The following is a 20,877-nucleotide window of genomic DNA, read 5'->3' as shown; positions in this document are numbered from 1 at the left end:
TAATATCTGGTACGAGTACGACAATATTTGCTCCTGCTTCATAGAAAAATATATACAAAATATATTAAAATTTGTAAAATAATTAATAAAAATATATTAAAGTGTTGTGGAATATATAAAGTGTATATTAAGATTATAAATATTTTAACATTATGTAAATCTTATTGACAATGTTATTAACCGGATCCATTTATCAAACTACTCAGAAATATTAAACACTTTTTATCATTCAAAACAGGTCAAATAATTTTTCTTATTTGTTATCTAATCTAAAAATTTTAATATATAATCGTAAACGTATAGCACCGGTGGCTAACTTATTTGATAATAATGATAAGAATTCTAATTTTAAGACTCTAATTAAAATTCTTATGATGTGACACCAAAAAAAAAAAAAAAAAACAACAGGTAAGACCACCTGTTTAGAGCTCTCCTCGAGCTCAACCATTGGAGCTCCAAATAATTTATCTTATCTTTATTTGAAAGCACCCACCCAAGTAATGAACTATAAACGAAGTTGAAAAGGTTGACTTTGTGTTGCATAAATTGACACCAACCCTCACAGCATAGCATTGCATTCACATAGGCGCGCGCACACACACACAGAGTGACAGATGGGAGGAGATGGTTGTCTTCCTCTTTTCGAGACAAAGACATCAAAGGGACGTATTGCATATCAGTTGTATGCTGTTTCAGTATTTGTGGGTATATGCTTCATATGTGCTTACAGAGTGAGTCATCTACCCCCAACAACAACTACTACTACTACTCAAGATGGTAGTAGATGGGCTTGGATCGGATTGTTTATCGCCGAGCTCTGGTTCATTTTCTACTGGTTTATCACCCAATTCGCTAGATGGAATCCCATCTATCGCCACACCTTCAAAGACAGGCTTTCTCAAAGGTCTCTCTCTCACCCTCTCTGTGTCTATATGTATGTATGCATACACAAGAGTGTTATACTAAGCATACTATTTTAAATATAATTCCACTTTAGCCTATTTATTTTTATTTGTGACAATCCACCGTTGTTGTAAGTCAAGTTGCAATATTACTATTTTATTTATCTATTGTGAGACTTGACTAAAATTAAAACTGAAATGACTAAGGAATTGTTTGGAATGTCCTTAATAAGTGTATTTTTTGACATTTTGAACTAAAAAGTAGAGAAAAAAAGATGATTATTTGGAATAACTTTTTAACTTTTTACGAAAAAATATATATTAAATATTGTATAAAATAGCAAAATTACCATTTTACCCCTACTATAATGAATTGCCTACTGGCTTGGATTGTCCTTGAAGCCAAACGGTGGGCAGGAAAGAAGTATAGGAGCAGATTGCCTACAGTCCGATATTGGTCTGGACTGTGCTGTTCGGCTTGTGGTGGCCACCACGGGTTTCGTTTTGATAATCGAAACCGTCAATATATAGAACTTGTTGAGTATTAAATGCTTATAAAAAAAATCATGTTGGTCAGATATCGATAGCTATCTGATCAGTTTAGTTTTTTGTCAACTGTTAATTTCTTCATCGTCTATTTGTTTTTACAAAACTGATTTGATTATATAGTTATCGAGATCCGATCAACGTGATTTTTTACAAGCATATAGTGATCGACAAGTTCTACACATTAAACTGTTCAGATTATCAAAACGGGACCTGTAATGAGCTCCCACGGGCCGAAAAACACCCTGTGCCAATTTTTTTTTGCACCCGCGTGACCATCACATCAATACTGACAGTGGGTTGTACTTGGCCTATGTAGAAGGGTTTTTTTTAATATTTTTTTTGATAAATAGTAATAACTTTTTATTTTTTTAATAACTTTTTAATTTTTTATATTTTTTTGTGTATGCCAAACTAGGCCTAAAATAATATAATTTTAATGAAAGTGCAAAGGTATTAATGAAACAAGAAAATTTTCGCGCATTACTCATATTAAAAGTTCTATCAATCTCATAAATACCTGATGAATGAAGGAGATATAATATTATAATTTGACTTTAAGTGTAAAAATTTGACAGTCACAATTCAAAGTAACAATACTAAAACTTTGATAAAAGTGAGTGATCCGTGTAATTAACCTTATACTAATGTTTGTTTGGACGAATATGACTTTATAATTAGACTAAGTTGTTGCTTATTGACATTGGTGTTTATGGTTCTGTAACTGTTAAAAAACAAAACAAAAAAAAAAAAACCAGATATGAGAAGGATTTGCCGGGGGTGGATGTGTTCGTGTGTACTGCAGACCCAACAATAGAGCCACCAATACTGGTGGTAAACACTGTGTTATCAGTCATGGCTTATGATTACCCGCCGGAGAAGTTGAGTGTGTATCTCTCCGACGACTGCGGATCAGAGTTAACATTCTATGCATTGTTAGAGGCCTCTCGTTTCGCAAAACATTGGCTTCCATTTTGCAAAAAGTTCAATGTAGAACCCAGGTCTCCAGCTGTTTACTTTTCAACTGACCAATCCTTTGTTGATGATGATGATCCTCTCATGGCCAAACAATGGTCCTCTATCAAGGTTTTCAATCTATTCTGTCCTCTTTCTCTTCTCTTTCTTCAATTATATGGAGTTAGTACATTGTTGATTGTTGTGTTTGTCACCTTCTACTATATTTTTTGCACTTTACTTTGCCTATTATTATTTGAATAAGCCTAGGCACCCAAATTTAGGGTCTTAGATTTTGAACTAGAGTGGATTGTGCGGTGGAAATTAAAATTATGTATTGTGAATTTATATGTAGAATAAATCTCAATCATATGTTGATATTTTTGGATAAATTCTGAATATATTATTCTGGGTTTGTAATATTATTGTTATTATTTTATAGGAAAATAAGTCTCAACTATCCAACTTTAATTTAAGAGTAATACTATATTTATCATCTTTTTATGTCACTTTCAATTTACCACATCATGTGTTAGCACATTATTTGACATAAACATTAGTCGTAAGACCCATTACACCAATGATGAATTAACACATGAAATCATACATTGAAAGTGGTATAAAAATAAAGTAAGCGTACGGGGAGCAAACATTCATCACTGTCCGTACTCCTTTTGTCCAAGCTCCGTGTCTATCCGATCAACCTGAAAGCACAACGGCGGTGAGTTACCCGGCAGTGTGTTGCCGGAAACCCCTCCGACGGTCAAGTTAGCACACACTCAGAGAGAGAGAGAGAGAGAGAGAGAAACTCAATGAATGTAAGTATATCTCACCAAATGATATTCCATCCCTAGCATGGGAGGCGCTGTCATGCTTATATACTTTCAACGCTCAACTCTGCACCCATTAGTCTCTTGACATGTGGAACTGCTCTCCCATCTATCAGCACAAATCCAGCGAACACCACCTAACCAAACCGCCAGACAACATTACCGGGAACTCGGCAGCCCGGCGGCATCACCTCGGCATCACACGACCGGGCTGCACAATGAGTCCCAATGTCCACTCGCCGAGCTCCATAACAACCGAGCTCAGTAGTATTTTGGTAGAACAGAGTTCCAGACAGGTATAACCGGCAAACATAAAGCCTTTTCGCCGAGCTAAACGTGCGAACCGTGGAACCCGGGTTGGTAGGTGACCAACTCGGCCAAGTAAGCTCGGCCCATACACGGGGCTTGACCCTCGGCCGATCAAGACTGATTCTGGACGCAGACAAGCCCAAGTAGCTCGGTCCCAACTCGATCCTGGACCTCGACCGAGCAAAACCACCTCTAAATAGGCCCAAGTTAGCTCGGCCCAAACGTGCTCGGCCATCTTCTGTTCGGCTTCTACCACAGCCCAAAGCCAGATTATAAATCTCCCTCTCAATTGCCCCTTAATTCCGTCCGCGCAAGTGTGACTGGGATTACACGATCTGACCGGAGTAGATCCTCCCTTGGTCATTAGTTCGCAAGGCGTCAACCACGCTAATCCCCACGCTCGGTTTCTAAACTTGCTCAGTCGACGCCTCAACTTGCCATCTTGTCCCTTCAATACTGATGTCGCCGCCATCATGGACACGCATCGATCATTGATTGGCCTCGAGCAGCCAACCCAGCCGTCCCTTCATATTCAAATTTTGGTGGTTCTTCTCCTTCAAATACACCACCTGTCCCTTGACATTTTCTTCTTATTGTCTCTCTCTCGTTCCAGACAACCCAAAGCTACAGGGCTCTCCCCACTATCAAGCACCCTTCTTGCTCTTTGAAGATTCAACCTTTGCCTCCTTCTGGTAAGTTCTACGAGTCTTTATATTATTTTTTTGATTTCGTATTTCACATTCTAGGGCACAAAAACCATTAGTTTTAGGATATAACCCCCCAAAAACCTCTTATGCCCTTGTTCTCTCTGTTGTTCTTCAACTCCAGTGATGAACACACGAAGATCTGGAGAAGACCGGGCTCCAGGTCTTCTTTTGATCCTAGAAAACACCTAAACCGAGCAAATTGCGAGTTTGCAAAAACTCCTGTAGGAACTGAGGTAAGCAGAAAAACTTCTTTTGCTTACCCTCCTTTTCCTGCAGAGTCCAAAGGGACCACGCACCAATACTGAGGCTCTCTATGGCCGAGCAGCCTTCAACCGAGAAATTAACACAGCCGTGCTAAAACCAACCGGCTACACATAGGGCGTTACCGCTTCCTGGTTGACATGCCGGTCGCATTAGCCGCGTTCCGGGAAGAATACGGTATCCCTGCCGACGTACATCTAGAGCTCGGTGCTGAGGACACAACCCCTTGGAGTAGACTAGACGAGTGCCCTTTCACCGTGCTTTCCATTATCGAAGGCGTTCTACGCTTCCCGGTCAATCCTTTAATGTGCGAGTTCCTGCAGCGCACCGGGCTAGCACCAACCCAAGTTTCAACCAACACTTATAGGATAATTAACGGGATAGCTGAGCTGAACAACCGGCTAGGAACCAACCTAGGATTAGCCGAGATACTCCGCCAGTATACCCTCAGGCATACAGGCGACGGCCTTGCCTATTATTTAAAGATCAGATCGGGCAAAGAGAAGATAGTGACCGGCACCCCGAACAAAGACATGCATGACAACGACTTTTTCTGGGTGTCCGATAATTATGAAACAGTCGACGTGTCGGGCTAGTATATCAACAAGAACTTTGGTTCAACATGTAAGCCGTGCTAACTGCTCGGTCAAATTACTTTTCTCCGCTATTCTGTACTTAATATCTTTTCTTCTTTTCCCCTTTACAGCCATCGAAGCTTTGCAAGCCAACTACTATAATCCCAACGAAGCAGCCATCAGAACCGTGCTCTGATACCCAAACCGAGATTGTCACAAACTTCTCGGCTACGTACCGACCTACAGGTACTCCGCTCCTCGCCGAAGTAGAGTAACCGACTTTCTTCGCGCGCCCTCTCCACCACCTGATCCAACACTACCGGACGTGCCCCTAATCCGGTTGATCGAAGAAGAGGAGATGGTAAAACGAAGCCGCTTCAAAAATCTCATCACCGCCACATCCACCGAGCTACCGAGCATCCCACCTCACATTTCACGAGCCGGGCAAACATCTGAGGCCGTCATTGCTTTGGCATCAACCCCCCCCATCACAGGCCAGCAAGGACACCCGTCGAGCTGGGAAAAGGCCTCAAATCGCCGATCCCTCAGCTGAGCTCATCGCGGAGCTGAACACCGAGCAACCCGCGGTCACAACCGAGCTAACACCGCCCTGGAAGCCCCAGTTGAAGCACCGGGGTAAGGAGATCCCGGCAACCGCTTCGGTCAAAGGCGACAAGGAACACCTCCTAGCCTTCAACCTGACAAAAGCCCTCCTACTGCCGAGCAACGTGGTCGGCAGCGACCACGTGCCCGACACCCAGCTGGTGAAGTCCTCGGTCAAGTCTATGACCCGGGTAAGAGTTTTGCATGCTTTATTCAAATTTTTCCAAGTGTTTTCTCAGTTTCCTCTCTCTAATCAAACTCTCTTCTTGCAGGCCATCCAAAAACAACACCTTGTAATAGAGCGGATTCACAAACTCCGGCAAAAGGCGACCGACTCTACCAGCCAGGTTGAGCATTTGCAGACCGAGCTGGGACGGTCAAAGGCCTCTTTGGAGATCGCAAACACCGACAACTCCAAATTGCTCAGCCAACTAGGAGCCGCCGAGAAAGAAATGAACGCTCTCCGAGTCGAGCTGGAAGCGTTGAAGCAATCGAGGAATGAGGAACTGGACAAGGCAAACAACGAAGGTTTTAATGAGGCCGAGGAATCTACACCAAGTAAGTGGAGGCCACCAAGGACATTTTCTTAAAGTCTGGGTGGAAAGCTACTTGCGATCAGCTCGGCCAAGGATCTGGGACCGACGTGTTTGCCTCTCCTCCCGTTGCCTTTCTGCCGACATACATGGTGCCATATGCCAATGACGTCTTCAGCGCATTACACGTTGAGGCCGAGGAAGAAGAAGGTGCGAAGGAGGCCGAGGAAACTGCCGAGGGAGATAACCGCCCAAAGCAGGCCGGTCAAGTTGAGACCGACGTCAAAGAAACCACAATCACGGTCGACCTGGAGGCAATTGCAACCGGAGATGACTTCGCCGACCTATCCTCCTTAGTTTAGTTTTCTTTTCTTTCTTTTTTTTTCTTTAACAATGTAACCAGGCTACCTGCCCTTCCTTATGTAATTCGGTTTTACATCAATGAAAAATTTTGATTTCGTTAACTGTTGCACTGTTTTAGTTTCATCATCTCGGCAGGAACAATTAAGCAAAATGTCAACTACTTTAGCCGGGGTAAAGCACCTCAGTTAAACCTTTTGACCAACCCTTGAGCAAATCATCAACTCATTTAAATGGAGTAAAACATCTCGGTTTAAATCACAGAGTTAAGTAAATCATCAACTCATTCAACCGGAGTAAAACTTCTCGGTTGAAATCTCAGAGTTGAGTAAATCATCAACTCATTCAACCGGAGCAAAATATCTCGGTTTAAATCACAGAGTTGAGTAAATCATCAACTCATTCAACCGGAGTAAATCTTCTTGGTTAAAATCTCAGAGTTGAGTAAATCATCAACTCATTCAACCGGAGTAAAACATCTCGGTTGTGACCATAGAGTTGTGCAAATCATCAACTCATTTAACTGGAGTAAAACATCTCGATTTAAATCACAAAGTTGAGTAAATCATCAACTCATTTAACCGGAATAAAACATCTCGGTTGTAATCACAGAGTTGAGTAAATCATCAACTCATTCAACCGAAGTAAAACTTCTCGGTTGAAATCTCAGAGTTGAGTAAATCATCAACTCATTCAACCGGAGTAAAACATCTCGGTTGAGACCATAGAGTTGAGCAAATCATCAACTCGTTTAACCGGAATAAAACATCTCGGTTTAAATCTCAGAGTTGAATAAATCATCAACTCATTCAACCGAAGTAAAACATCTCGGTTTAAATCACAGAGTTGAGTAAATCATCAACTCATTCAACCGGAGTAAAACTTCTCGGTTGAAATCTCAGAATTGAGTAAATCATCAACTCATTCAACCGGAGTAAAACATCTCGATTGTGACCATAGAGTTGTGCAAATCATCAACTCATTTAACCGAAGTAAAACATCTCGGTTTAAATCACAAAGTTGAGTAAATCATCAACTCATTTAACCGGAATAAAACATCTCGGTTGTAATCACAGAGTTGAGTAAATCATCAACTCATTCAACCGGAGTAAAACTTCTCGGTTGAAATCTTAGAGTTGAGTAAATCATCAACTCATTCAACCGGAGTAAAATATCTCGGTTGAGACCATAGAGTTTAGCAAATCATCAACTCGTTTAACCGGAATAAAATATCTCGGTTTAAATCTCAAAGTAAGCATCGAAAGCAACAGAATGCTTCAGCAAAGATAAGTCACTTCTATTATATTTGACAAAAAGCGTGTTATATTCAGAAGTATAGGGAGAGCAAGTCCTTCTACAAAAAATTACATAAGAACGTAAAATGCTAAAAATAGTACAGTTTGAGGTTGGCCGCATTCCATGGCCGGGGTATGCCTTTTCCTTCCAAATCTTCCAAGTGGTATGCCCCCTTGCCCGCCAGACCGGTTATCTTGTAAGGCCCGTCCCAGTTTGCCCCTAGCTTGCCTTCCCCCAGCACCAGTGTGTTGCCCATCACCTTTCTTAAAACCCAATCCCCAACTTTGAACGGTCTAGGGTGCACTGTTTTGTTGTATTTTCTGGAGAGCTCTTGTTGGTATGCGGCCACATGGATTAGAGCCTTGTCTCGGCGCTTTTCCATTAGGTCCAATTCCAGGGCGATGGCTTCTGAGTTCAGCTCGGGCTCAAAACTTTCACTGCGGAGGGTGGGCATGCGAACTTCCAATGGGATGACCGCCTCCATGCCATATGCCAAGGCAAAAGGAGTTTCCCTGGTAGATCGCCTCGGGGTCGTCCGGTATGCCCAAAGGACACTTGGGAGTTCATCGGCCCATTTTCCTTTAGCTTTCTCAAGTCTTTTCTTCAACCCATCAAGAATGGTCTTGTTTGATACTTCAGCTTGGCTGTTGGACTAGGGGTAAGCCGGGGTTTAGTTGTAGAATTCAATCTTCAATTCTTCACAAAATCCTCTGAATAAGTGTCCATCAAATTGGGTGCCATTGTCAGAAATCAGAATCTTGGGGACGCCAAACCGCGTTACCACATTCTGCCAGATAAACTGTTTGACATCTTTCTCCTTGATAGTTGCTAAGGGCTCAGCTTCAACCCATTTGGTGAAGTAGTCCGTAGCCGCGATGAAGAACTTTCGGTTGCCTGGTGCCGTTGGGAGTGGTCCCACTATGTCCCGCCCCCACATAGTGAAAGGCCAAGGGCTTGTGAGGGAAAGAAGTTCTCTGGCCGGCTGGTGAATTTGGTGGGCGAACTTCTGGCACTTCTCACATTTGCGAACATATTTCTGAGCATCCGCTTGCATGCACGGCCACCAATACCCTTGCGAGATAGCTCGGTAGGCCAAAGATCTGCCCCCGATGTGACTGCCGCATATGCCTTCGTAAATTTCGTACAAGAAAGCTTCCACGCTGTTTGGGTGTACACACTTGAGATAAGGACCGGTGAAAGACTTCTTGTATAAAGTGCCAGATGGAGAGAGCCAAAATCGCTCTAACTTTACCCCGACTTCATGCGCTTCCTTTTTATCGGCCGAAAGGGTCCGCTCTTTTAGGAAGAGGATAATAGGGTCCATCTAAGAAAGGCCAAGCTCGGTGTAGAGTACTTCTGTCTGCTCCGGTTCCTCTATGCTAGGCCTTGGAAGGAACTCAATCAGGAGAGGACTGGGAGATGTTTGGTCGACCATGGAAGCTAGACCGGCTAACTCATCCACGCGGCCGTTTTCTTCCCGTCCAATTTGTTGGACCCGTATCGCCTGGAATCGCTTGATGTGGTCTCTTACCAGAGCTTGGTACTTTGCCATTCTATCATCTTTAGGTTTGTAAACCCCAGACACTTGGTTGACAATAAGCTGGGAATAGCTGTAAACCATAAGCTCGGATGCGCGCACCTAGAGCGCGCTCTTAAGTCCGGCCAGTAGTGCCTCGTATTCAGCCTCAATGTTTGATGCGGAGAATCCGAGTGTGATAGAGTGTTCAATGGTCAGACCATCTGGCGAGACCAAAACTATGTCCAGCCCGGCACCGTGACGGTTTGAGGCTCCATCTACAAAAAGTTTCCATATTTCGCCGACGAAGAGTTTCCAACACTCTGAGGGATCTTGGGAGGCTTGAAAGTTGCTGGGATCATGGTCGCTCGGCCGTTCAGTTTCAGGTTCAATGCTGATCAGTTCCACTTCCTCCCTCCTCGGTGACGCGGTACCGGACCCAACAGGTTGGTCTGCTATGCCTAAGTCCATCGTCGCACCGCCGGGCTGATGTATCATGCTGGATGGAGGTTCTATGGCGGGGCGTGCAAGTTCCGCGTCGCCAACATCACCCTGCTGTGCAATTGCGGTCGAATCTTCATTTGCTTCCTCGGCTACCGTGGTGAGATCCACCGGACATACTTGGTGAATCCCAGGCGAGAACTCAGCAACAAAATCTGCCACTGCTTGAGCTTTTATGGTTGTTCGGGGTTGAAACTTAACGTCGAATTGTCCCAACTCAACTGCCCACTTTAGAATTCGACCGGAGAAATCCGCCCGCTCGAACAAGGCTTTTAGGGGAAATTCGGTCAACACAATAATTGTGTGAGCATGAAAGTAGTGCGCCAATTTCCTAGAGGCCATCATCAATGCCAAAGCGAGTTTTTCCAGTGGCAAGTACCTCGACTCTGTCGGTAGCAAGGTTTTGCTCACATAAAAGATAAGGAAATGCTTTATACCTTCTGATCGGACAAGTACCGCGCTAACGACGTGCTAAGAAACTGCCAGATAAAGGTAGAGTTCTTCGCTGGGCTTTGGTGTCACCAATAATGGAGCAGAAGACAGATACACCTTTAGCTCAGCCAAAGCCCTGTCACATTCCTCGTCCCACAAAAACTTGGATTTCAGGGCTCGAAAGAAAGGGCGGCAGCAATCTGATGACCGACTTATGAATCGATTAAGTGCAGCGGCCATTCCGGCCAGATGCTGCACGTCCTTCGCTAAGTTGGGCTGCTTTAATTCTTGTATGGCTTTTATTTGTGTGGGGTCTTCCTCGATGCCTCGGTTTGTGACTAGAAAGCCCGGGAATTTCCTAGATCCCACGCGGAAGGCATACTTTGACGCATTCAGGCGTAGCTTGTGCTGTTTAAGAATAATGAACATCTCGGCTAGGTCGGATAAGTGGTCAGCCTATTGCTTGCTCTTGACCACCATGTCATCGATGTAGGCCTCCATCGTCCGGCCAAGCAGAGGAGCAAATATCTTGGACACCATCCATTGGAAAGTCGCCCCGGCGTTCTTCAAACCAAAAGGCATGACTCGATAGCAAAATAGTCCCTTTGGGGTAGTGAAAGAGGTTATCTCGCGGTCAGGGCCATGCATGGCAATCTGATGATAACCACGGTAGGCATCCAAGAAACTGAGCCTTTCATGTCCCACCGTTAAATCCACCAGCTGGTCTATTCTGGGCAGAGAAAAGCTGTCTTTAGAGCAAGCTCGGTTGACGATCTTGTAGTCGACGCAAACTCGCCACTTCCCATTCTTCTTGGGTACTACGACCATGTTTGAAATCCACTGAGGGTAATGCACTTCCTGAATAGCCCGTGCTTCAAGCAAGTTCCTTACCTCTTCTGCGACTACCTCGGCGTGATAAAGAGCCAATCTCCTTGTTCTCTAAATGACTGGCCGTGCATCAGGAAAAACATTGAGTTGGTGGCAAATAAAACTTGGATCGATGCCAGGCATGTCGTAGGGAAACCATGCGAAGACTTCGATATTTGCCATCAAGAACTCTACCATCTCGGTCCTTTCTTGAGCGGTCAGTCTTGATCTGAGCCAAAAGAACTTGTTTGGACTTTCCGTGTCAATCCGTACTTCTACCAATTCTTCAACAGCTTTGTCCTCGGCCCTGGTGCCCATGTCATCAAGGACACTCTGGTCTTCCGGGCCTTCAATCATTTGCACGAAGCCTTTGGTAGCTCGGCTCCTGTTCACTGCCACGAAGCATTGCTTCGACATGACTTGATCGCCTCAAATTTCCTCAATTTCCCCCATAGCTGAGGGGAATCTCATACCCTAGTGGTAGGTCGACGCTACAGCCTGCATAGCGTGAAGTCAACCCCTACCGTGGATGAGATTGTATGTAGACGGCACCTGCAATACCCAGAACTCCACCTGCTTGACCACGGATCTGACTTTGACCGGTAAAATTATTTTTCCCAAAGGCCACTCCGGTTGCGAGTTAAAACCTACCAGTGGCGAAGTTGCCGGAGCTAAGTCTATATCTCGGAGTTTGAGTTGTTTGAACGCGTCGTAGTATATAATTTCAACCAAGCTTCCCTAGTCAATCAAGATGCGTTTGACATCGAAGTCTTTGACGCGAAGGGTGACCACTAGGGCATCGTTGTGTGGCGTTTGAATACGCTCTAGGTCCCTTGTGAAGAAACTAATCACGTCTTTTTCCTCGGTCTTCCCCCTTTTGATCGCGGACTGGACTGACAAAACTTCCCTCATGTGTTCCGTCTTTTTTATCATTCCTTGGAGCTCGCATACACGCGCCGACTCCACTATGCCGTGGATCACATTAATCACTCCTTGAGGGGGCGCCTCCAAGTCATCCGGTCCATGCGGATCAGCCGGGGCGGGATGCGCGGCCTTAACGCCCCCATCAATGTAAAGATCTAGGTGTCCGGCTGCGACTAACTCCTCCAAGTGTTGCTTTAGAGGCAAACAGTCCTCTGTTCGGTGTCCTCGCTCCCGGTGATATGTGCAGCGGTACCACGGATTAAAACTCTTTTGCGCGTCGCCTAACTTAGCAGGAAACCGGCCGTAATCCTGGTCACGGATTTCACTAAGTATGCGATAGATCAGAATCTTAAAGACTGTGGTGATGCCCATCCGAGCTTTCAACCTTCTATTAGCATCAGCTACATCATCGCGAGGGTATTCAGCTCGGTCATTCCAACGACCCCTTTCCCGGTTTTGATGATTTGACCCACGGTCAGATTCCTCGGTACGATCATTTGGACGGCTAGTCTACTGCCCGACCGCGTGTACCTTGCCAGTCGACCTCTTGTCTGTTACCACCGGAGTTGTCTTCGCGGTGGACGCCGTTGTATCATCCTCTACTCGGATGTGCTCATTAATGCGCTGCATTAGTTGGCCCATGGATGTCGGCTGGTTCATGGTAAGCGAGTCTCGCAGTCTATGTCCAACCGGGAGACCGCGCTTATATTGGGTGATTGCCAGGTTGATCGGACAATCTAAAATCTCATTGAAGGTTTCCCAATATCTGGAGTTGTATGTCTTAAGTGTGTCGTTCGACTCCATTTTGACACTGAGAAGGTGGTCCACCTCCTTTGAGGTTTTAGTGTTGGTCTTGAAATGAGTCACAAAGGCTTCCGCCAACTGCTACCACCTTTCGATGCTTCCCTCCAGCAACCTCTCAAACCATTTCAAGCCCAGCTCGTCCAAACTCGACGGGAAGATAAGGCACACAAGAGCGCCATTGCACCTATGTCCGGCCATGACCTGTCGGAAGTGGCTTACATGCATGTATGGATCGGTCTTTCCGTCGTAGAGCATAAACTTGGGCTGGTGAAAGCCCGCGGGGAGCGGTGTGGTTTCTATCTCAAGGGAGAAGGGGGTGGCGTTCAGCCTCGCCAAATCTGTGTCTAGAAGGAAAGACACGACTGGGCGGGGTGGTGGCATTATGACCTCTTCACTGGCGTGACCCCCGTAAGATAGCCGCTGGAGCGCCAGCACCCTTTGAGTATCTCGCCGGCGAGCCGCTCCTTCAAGACTACCTGTAAATCCTCTGAGCGAACGGAGTAGGAATATCTCGACATTGTCGCCGGACGTGAGGGTTGATAGGTACTATCTTGCGCACTAGATTTCTCTACAAGCACGTCGAAATCTCCAACCCTGTAACTTCTGGTGATAGAAAGGGAGGGAGTGTGCCGCTGGCTCTGACTGCCTGAACGGCGTAGTTGGGTGCGCTCACTGTGGTCTCCTACTCCAACAACATTCTTCCTTTTAACATGCCGTTTGAGAGCTTCCATCTCCGCCGCCATTCTCCGGATGATGGCGTCTTGGTCCCTTAACTTGTGCTCCAGACGTCTAGCGTGCGATTCTCTTCGCCGTCGGTGTCCGTCTAAGCTCCGCGAGTGACCAAAACTTCTTGTGCGCTTATCACGCGCGTCTCTTGAATGTCCACCAGGGGAAGTCTCTAGGTCCACCATGTTTGGAACGGCGGGGAGTCCGTCTCTCTGTCTGGCTGACTCTGGGATATCACCGTCGATGGCGGACAATAGTATTTCGTCGTTGTTCGCCATGGAAGGCGATCAGATAAGCTTGGAAGACAAGGTTTTGTCTATCCCTTTTCCTACAGACGACGCCAGTTGTACGGGGAGCAAATATTCGTTACTGTCCGTACTCCTTTCGTCCAAGCTCTGTGTTTATCCGATCAACCTGAAAGCACAACGGCGGTGAGCTACCCAGCGGTGTGTTGCCGGAAACCCCTCCGACGGTCAAGTTAGCACACACTCACACAGAGAGAGAGAGAGAGAAACTCAATGAATGTAAGTCTATCTCACCAAATGATGTTCCATCCCCAACATGGAGGGCGCAGTCATGATTATATACTTTCTGCGCTTAACTCTGCACCCATTGGTCTCTTGACACATGGAGCTGCTCTCCCATCTATCAGCACAAATCCAGCGAACACCACCTAACCAAACCGCCAGACAACATTACCGGGAACTCGGCAGCCCGGCAGCATCACCTCGGCTTCACACGACCGGGCTGCACAACGAGTCCCACTGTCCACTCGCCGAGCTCCATAACAACCGATCTTAGTAGTATTCTGGTAGAGCAGAGTTCCAGACAGGTCGAGCCGGCAAACAGAAAGCCTTTCCGCCGAGCTAAACGTGTGAACCGTGGAACCTGGGTTGGCAGGTGACCAACTCAGCCGAGTAAGCTCGGCCCATACACAGGGCTTGACCCTCGACCGATCAAGACCGATTCTGGACGCAAACAAGCCCAAGTAGCTCGGCCCCAACTCAATCCTGGACCTCGACCGAGCAAAACCACCTCTAAATAGGCCCAAGTTAGCTCGGCCCAAACGTGCTCGGCCATCTTCTGTTCGGCTTCTACCACGGCTTTCCAGATTAAACATCTCTCTCTCAGTAAGTGTAACATTGCTCTTAATTTAAATAGTATTGTGAAACTTTTATCCAATAATATTATGATAATTATATTTTTATACTATATTTTATTTAGAGATATGCCATTACGTGAATATACAAATACGGTATGCCCTTTATAGTTACATCACAAAAATTTGTAACTTAAATTATAAAATGATATAATTTTTTTGCTCAAAAAAAAATGTAAGTTTTACCACAAATTGACATAACACATAATGTAAACATTTTGTAACTTTAACCACAAAAAATCATATCTTTATTACGATGTGCAAATTATATATTTTTCCTTCGTTTAGCATCTCATATGTTGTCATTCCATTTGTTTGAGTTAATATCACCACATATTTGTTACATTATAATAGTGACACATCACATGACAAATAAAATTAGATACATAAATATAATTATCATGACATCATTATTTTTTAATTTTTATATCACCAGCTAAAGAAAAAAAAATTATTATAATTGTCTTTTTCTTATTAATTATTTTTTAATTAACCAACCATTTATTATTATGAACAAATAATAGACAATAATACATAGTGGTAATAAAACCAATGGCATATGGTATTTTTCTCAAGAGATACCTGTACTCTATATATTCGTGCACTCTACCATCAATTATTTTCACTTAATTTATCACTTAATTGATGTTCCACGGCATGTGCTCATACAAAGGAATAGTCCATAATCGAGCTTAGTCACATGAAAATAGAAAAAATAAAGATTAATACTCATTGAATGATGCTCATTTTTTTTTAATTAGTTACCCTACTCTAATTATTTTAAGAGTGATGCTATTTTTGGACTATGCTATTTATATTCTCTGTAATTGTTCTGTATTTGATAAAGATTTTTTTTTTAATTTTTTAATTTTTTTTTTTTTTGAGGGTTGTAGAATTTATACGAAGATATGAGGAGCCGGATAGAAAGAATCACAAAGATAGGCCAAATTCCAGTAGATATACGCAAAGAGCATAAAGGATTTTGTGAATGGGACTTGGTTTCATCCCGGCATGATCACCCGGTCATCCTCCAAGTAAGTTTATTTATTTCATTTCTCTCTCTTTCCTAATTTATATTTTATCATTCTAAAAATAATTTAGAAAAAATTCACTTTACATTCTTTGATTTTGACCATTTGTACTTTACTATGTACTTCAATAGTAGACAAAGAGTTTTCTTTTGATTTTAAACTAAAATCCAATGTTAACACCATTAACAAAGGCCCTGTTTGGTAAAGTCATGGAAATGTGATTGTAACTTATAGTCTAACAGCTTATAACTTATAACTGTGAACATAAACTGATTTTTGATTTATAAATTAAGCTTCTCTTTTCCCACTCAAAGAATAAGTTGATTTTTGACTTATAAAAAGCTATAAACTGTATTGTTAAGCTAAACCAAACACATCAAAATAGCTTAAATTAAGCTAAAAGCTAAAATAAACCCTACCAAATAGGGCCATAGACATTAAAATGACCAACCTATCCATTTTTTTCTACTCCTATTTACATTCTCTCTTCAATTAATACTCTTTCTTTGCTAAATTTTCACCTAATTCTGAACTTGATCAAATATTAATTAAATAAAACTTAAATTTAAGTAAAATGCTAAACTAATTTGTAATTTAATTTTTATAATAATGTGTATAATTAACTAAAGTATACTAATTACTAAATATATATTGGTTAGCATTGACGAAAGGATGTTTTATCATTTTGCTTGAAATTTGACTTTTGATTTTGTTGAAAAGCACGCGTTGACCAATTTTCGATAGTTTGAATGAATTCTTTAAAATGAAGCAAAGTGCTAAAATATCAAAATTGCAAGGGAGCTCTCTACTTAATATTGAATCACAAGAGGTGAAGTGCAAATAGTCAAAATTACAAGAGGATAAACTAGACTTAGTCCAATAATTTACAATCCGTTTGTATTGAGTGATTTGAAGAGATTGGATTACTAAAAAGGATAGTAATGAGGAGAAATGAAAAAGAAATTGAGAAAAATTAATTTATCGTATAACCCATTTTTTGAATCTCTTCAAAATTGAAGAAATTGAGAGGGAAAAGCAATGGGATGATTATTAATTTTATATGAAACTAAAATTCTCCACCTAAGTTCTAAGGAAATAAAAACATAATAAGTTATTTTGATAATATAACATATAATAAATTTTTTTCTTTTATGTAGTCTATCCAAACAAAATTGGAGAAAAATCACCATTTTTTTTTTTTTCAACTTAACCAAACAAGAGGGAGATAAATCATAATTTTTATCTTCTTTTCTTTTCTCCTCACTTAACAAATCATTTTTTTTTTTCCTTTTCTCTTCTAAATATCGAAAAGTGGTGTTAATATTTCTTTTCTTTGCTTTTCTTTTCCTATCTTTTCTTTTTTTCTTTGTAATTTTTTTATAAATTTTATCTTCTACTTACAACTTTGATACAGATACTAATAGATGGGAGAGAGACCAAGGGTGTGGAAATTGAAGGTCAATTGCCAACATTGGTGTACCTATCACGAGAGAAGAGACCCCAATATCACCACCATTTTAAAGCTGGGGCCATGAATGCACTGGTAAGCTCTGTTGTATCCCCTCAAACACTTGAACATTACACCACACGTAAGCAAGTTCATCACTCATTCAAGATACCAATTAATGTTTATACTAAGCTCCAATCACATTCATTAATCTAAAAAATAATTTTTTTTTTTTTTTCTTCTTATAAAGAAGAAGAAGAAGAAGAAGAAACGAAACATAGATGATTACAACACGAGCATAAGCTTATACACTAGTTAAAATATTTCAAATCCACACCATTAAGGCCTTTTATTGATGTTCTTGTAATGTACCATTTTTTTTTCTAAAAAATTCTCCATGATATGTCTGATCCATACATAATATATCATGAAAAATTGATACAATTTTTTTTTAATTACTCAGTATCGATAATAGGTCTAAAAAGTATCTAAAAATACCAAATATAGATATTTGTAGACTACATAGCATATATGTTTGGAAAAGATTCTATTTTGAGAGAATTGAAAAGTCACTGTCTCGTTGAAATGTTATATACTTCTTCCCTTTCTCAATGCATTTGTTTAGATAAAGACTCTGTTTGTTCTCTTTCTGAAAGGTAAACGTATCTCAAAACATAAAGTGTTAATCAAATTCATTTTTTAACTGAAATTGAGATTTTGTTGCAAGTTATTTATCTTGTACTCATTTACTTTACATCAATAAAAAAAAAATTCCTTTTGCGATCAAAAAAAAAAAAAAACACAGATAAGGGTCTCATCAAAGATAAGCAATGGTTGGATAATTCTTACTGTGGATTGCGACATGTACTCAAACAATTCAGAATCAGTGAGAGATGCTGTATGTTTTTTCATGGATGAAAAGAAAGGCAATGAGATTGCTTATGTACAGTATCCGCAATGGTTCAATAACATGACAAGGAACGATCTCTATGGCAACTCCTTCGAGGTAATTCAAAAGGTATGCATTAATGAGGGAATGGGATACTGAGAATTTTCACTAGATCACATGGAAGACATTGTAGTAATGATTTTTATATATTTGTGAAATTGTTACAAATTAAGGTGGAATTAGCAACCATGGATGCCAATGGAGGGCCTTTGTATATTGGTAGTGGGTGCTTTCATAGAAGGGACACTTTATGCGGGTTAAAGTATAGCAAAGAATGTAGAGTTGAATGGAAGAAAGAAGACCATATTAAAAAGGAGAAACAAAATGCAACTGAATTACAAGAAATATGCAAGATTTTTGCAAGTAGTACCTTTGAAGAAAACACTCAATGGGGTAACGAGGTACCCTCTCTCTCTCTCTCTCTCTCTCTCTCTCAAAAAGAAGCTTTTTAGTTGATCCCCTAATTTGGAATCAACTAAAAAGGCTAATTTTCAGTTTAAAAAAAAAAAAATTAACTTCAGGAATTTCCAAACACATCAGTTTTTTTAGATTCTAAAGTCAAAAGGTTACCAAAAAAAACTAATGCCAACACCTCCCTCCCCCCCAAAATCCCTCCTGATACATTTGGTGTGGTATGGTTGCAGATGGGTGTGAAGTATGGATTTCCGGGAGAAGATATTGTGACGGGGTTGTCAATACAATGTAGAGGTTGGAAATCCATATATTTCAATCCAGAAAAGAAAGGGTTCCTAGGAGTTGCTCCCACAACACTGTTGCAGGCACTCATACAGCAGAAGAGATGGTCTGAAGCTAATTTTCAGCTACTTCTCTCAAAGTACTGCCCCTTAATTTATGGGCATGGAAGGATTCCCCTTAAGCTTCAAATGTCATTCACTCCCTACATGCTTTGGGCTCCAAATTGTTTGCCTACACTCTACTATGTTATTGTCCCAACCCTTTTTTTCCTTAGAGGCATCCCCTTGTTTCCAAAGGTATCGTCAACTCATCCACAATTTTTTTCTATAAACCAAATAGAGAGTTTTTGTGTCTGATCAACAAATTTCAATTTCAAATTACTAGCATAGTTTTTCTGTTAAGCTAAATCAAAACTAAACTTTTATAAATTCTATGGTATGTTGCCATCAAGTTATCGATATATTGTCAGAAATTTAAGTTTATTGCTAATTAAGAATAAAACAATATTCTTTTCTCATCAGATATCAAGCTTGTGGTTCATTCCTTTCGCATATGTCATCATTGCCACAAATGCATATAGCTTAGTTGAGTTTCTTTATTGTGGCGGTACACTAAAAGGTTGGTGGAATGACCAAAGGATGTGGATGTTTAAAAGGACAACCTCTTATTTCTTTGCCTTCTTTGAAACCATATTGAGGCAATTAGGTTTTTCCAAGTTGGGATTTGTAGTAACCGCAAAGGTGGCTGATGAGGAGGTTCATGAACGATATCTGAGAGAGGTCATGGAGTTTGGTACACCATCATCACCAATGTTTACCATTTTCACCACGCTTGCAATGCTCAACCTATTCAGTTTTGTTTGGGGCTTGATTAGGATGGTTATAGATGTGCAAATTAATGTTTTGGAAGCACTGGCGTTGCAGCTTGTTTTATGTGGTCTCATTGTTGTGATCAACCTGCCGGTATATCAAGGACTCTTCTTTCGAGAGGACAGCGGAAAAATGGCCACCTCTGTTGCATACAAGTCAATCATGTTAGCTCTATTGGCTTGTTCGATAGTATTGTATTAGTTAACCATGCCTTCGTGTAATAAGCAAAAATTTCATCTACTAAGATTCAGCACAATAAGTGATTTACCAGCTTAGAGGAAGACATGATTTTGTACTTTGTTGTATACTTCCGATATCGTGTTGTTAAATTTTCTTATATAATTGAATATCTAGTTTGTTGCCTATGTATGTGATGTGTTTGTGTTTGTATTATTAGATAAGGAATGTGTTGGAAAAAATTTGAAAGTAAATGGAAATGGACTCCATTTGAATAAAATTATACAATTATTTATGTTGTCTTTTCATTTTAAAGGGTGTGACTCAACTCAAGGGTCATGTCTCTTCTTTATGCCTTTCCTGTTCAAAAGGTGCCAACAAGTCTAAAGGTAATTCCCATTTCAATTTTCTTCATTCCAAATTTATCAAGTTCAAGCATTATTTTCTTGTATACTTCATCTGTATGAATCTGAATTTTATGAATGCAAAACATAGTTTTGGTTTGCTATACAATCAAAGAGTGGGCTCTCTTCGTTTGTGATAATTGTCGTATTTTGGAGATAGGACATCCATTGTTCTCAAGCACCATTAGAGATGACGAAATTCTATCTTAAAGACGCAATATTCAAGCACTAATCTCAATCATTAACTTGCTCATAAACAATCCGCAGAAGTACTGTAAGGTTTAATTTTGTTGTTTATTTTATATTATATATTATTTGCTTAAATTAAGGGGGTATTTGGGTGATCTAAGTAAATATATTTTTTTATTTTTTACGAAAAAACATGAAATATGAGTTGGGTTTAAAGTAATGCGGTAGAGAGGTGATGTGACCCAAATAAGATAATTGTGACCAAATAGGATAATGTGCTAAACACTCCCTAATTTTTTACTAAAATTAT

The 20,877-nt window shown here is 41.2% G+C and overlaps 1 protein-coding gene and 1 long non-coding RNA gene across 2 annotated transcripts; both read left to right on the top strand.

Moving 5' to 3' along the window:
• Nucleotides 1-395: 395 nt before the first annotated feature.
• Nucleotides 396-20,162, top strand: LOC114278621 (cellulose synthase-like protein E1). The gene is made up of 8 exons (XM_082887187.1): nt 396-904; nt 2,207-2,534; nt 15,699-15,839; nt 17,251-17,379; nt 18,089-18,301; nt 18,406-18,633; nt 18,877-19,224; nt 19,450-20,162. Exons 1-8 carry the CDS (start codon nt 615-617, stop codon nt 19,996-19,998), a joined length of 2,226 nt encoding a protein of 741 aa, XP_082743313.1. The 5' UTR covers nt 396-614; the 3' UTR covers nt 19,999-20,162.
• On the top strand, nt 5,216-6,684 carry LOC145798673 (uncharacterized). The gene is made up of 2 exons (XR_014340036.1): nt 5,216-5,878; nt 5,960-6,684. It is a non-coding gene; the product is annotated as an uncharacterized LOC145798673 (long non-coding RNA).
• Nucleotides 20,163-20,877: the final 715 nt, after the last annotated feature.

This window comes from Camellia sinensis, chromosome 9, assembly GCF_055761805.1.
Source record: "Camellia sinensis isolate YWXY chromosome 9, ASM5576180v1, whole genome shotgun sequence".
Lineage (NCBI taxonomy): Eukaryota > Viridiplantae > Streptophyta > Magnoliopsida > Ericales > Theaceae > Camellia > Camellia sinensis.
This window is presented reverse-complemented; position numbering and strand designations above follow the sequence as displayed.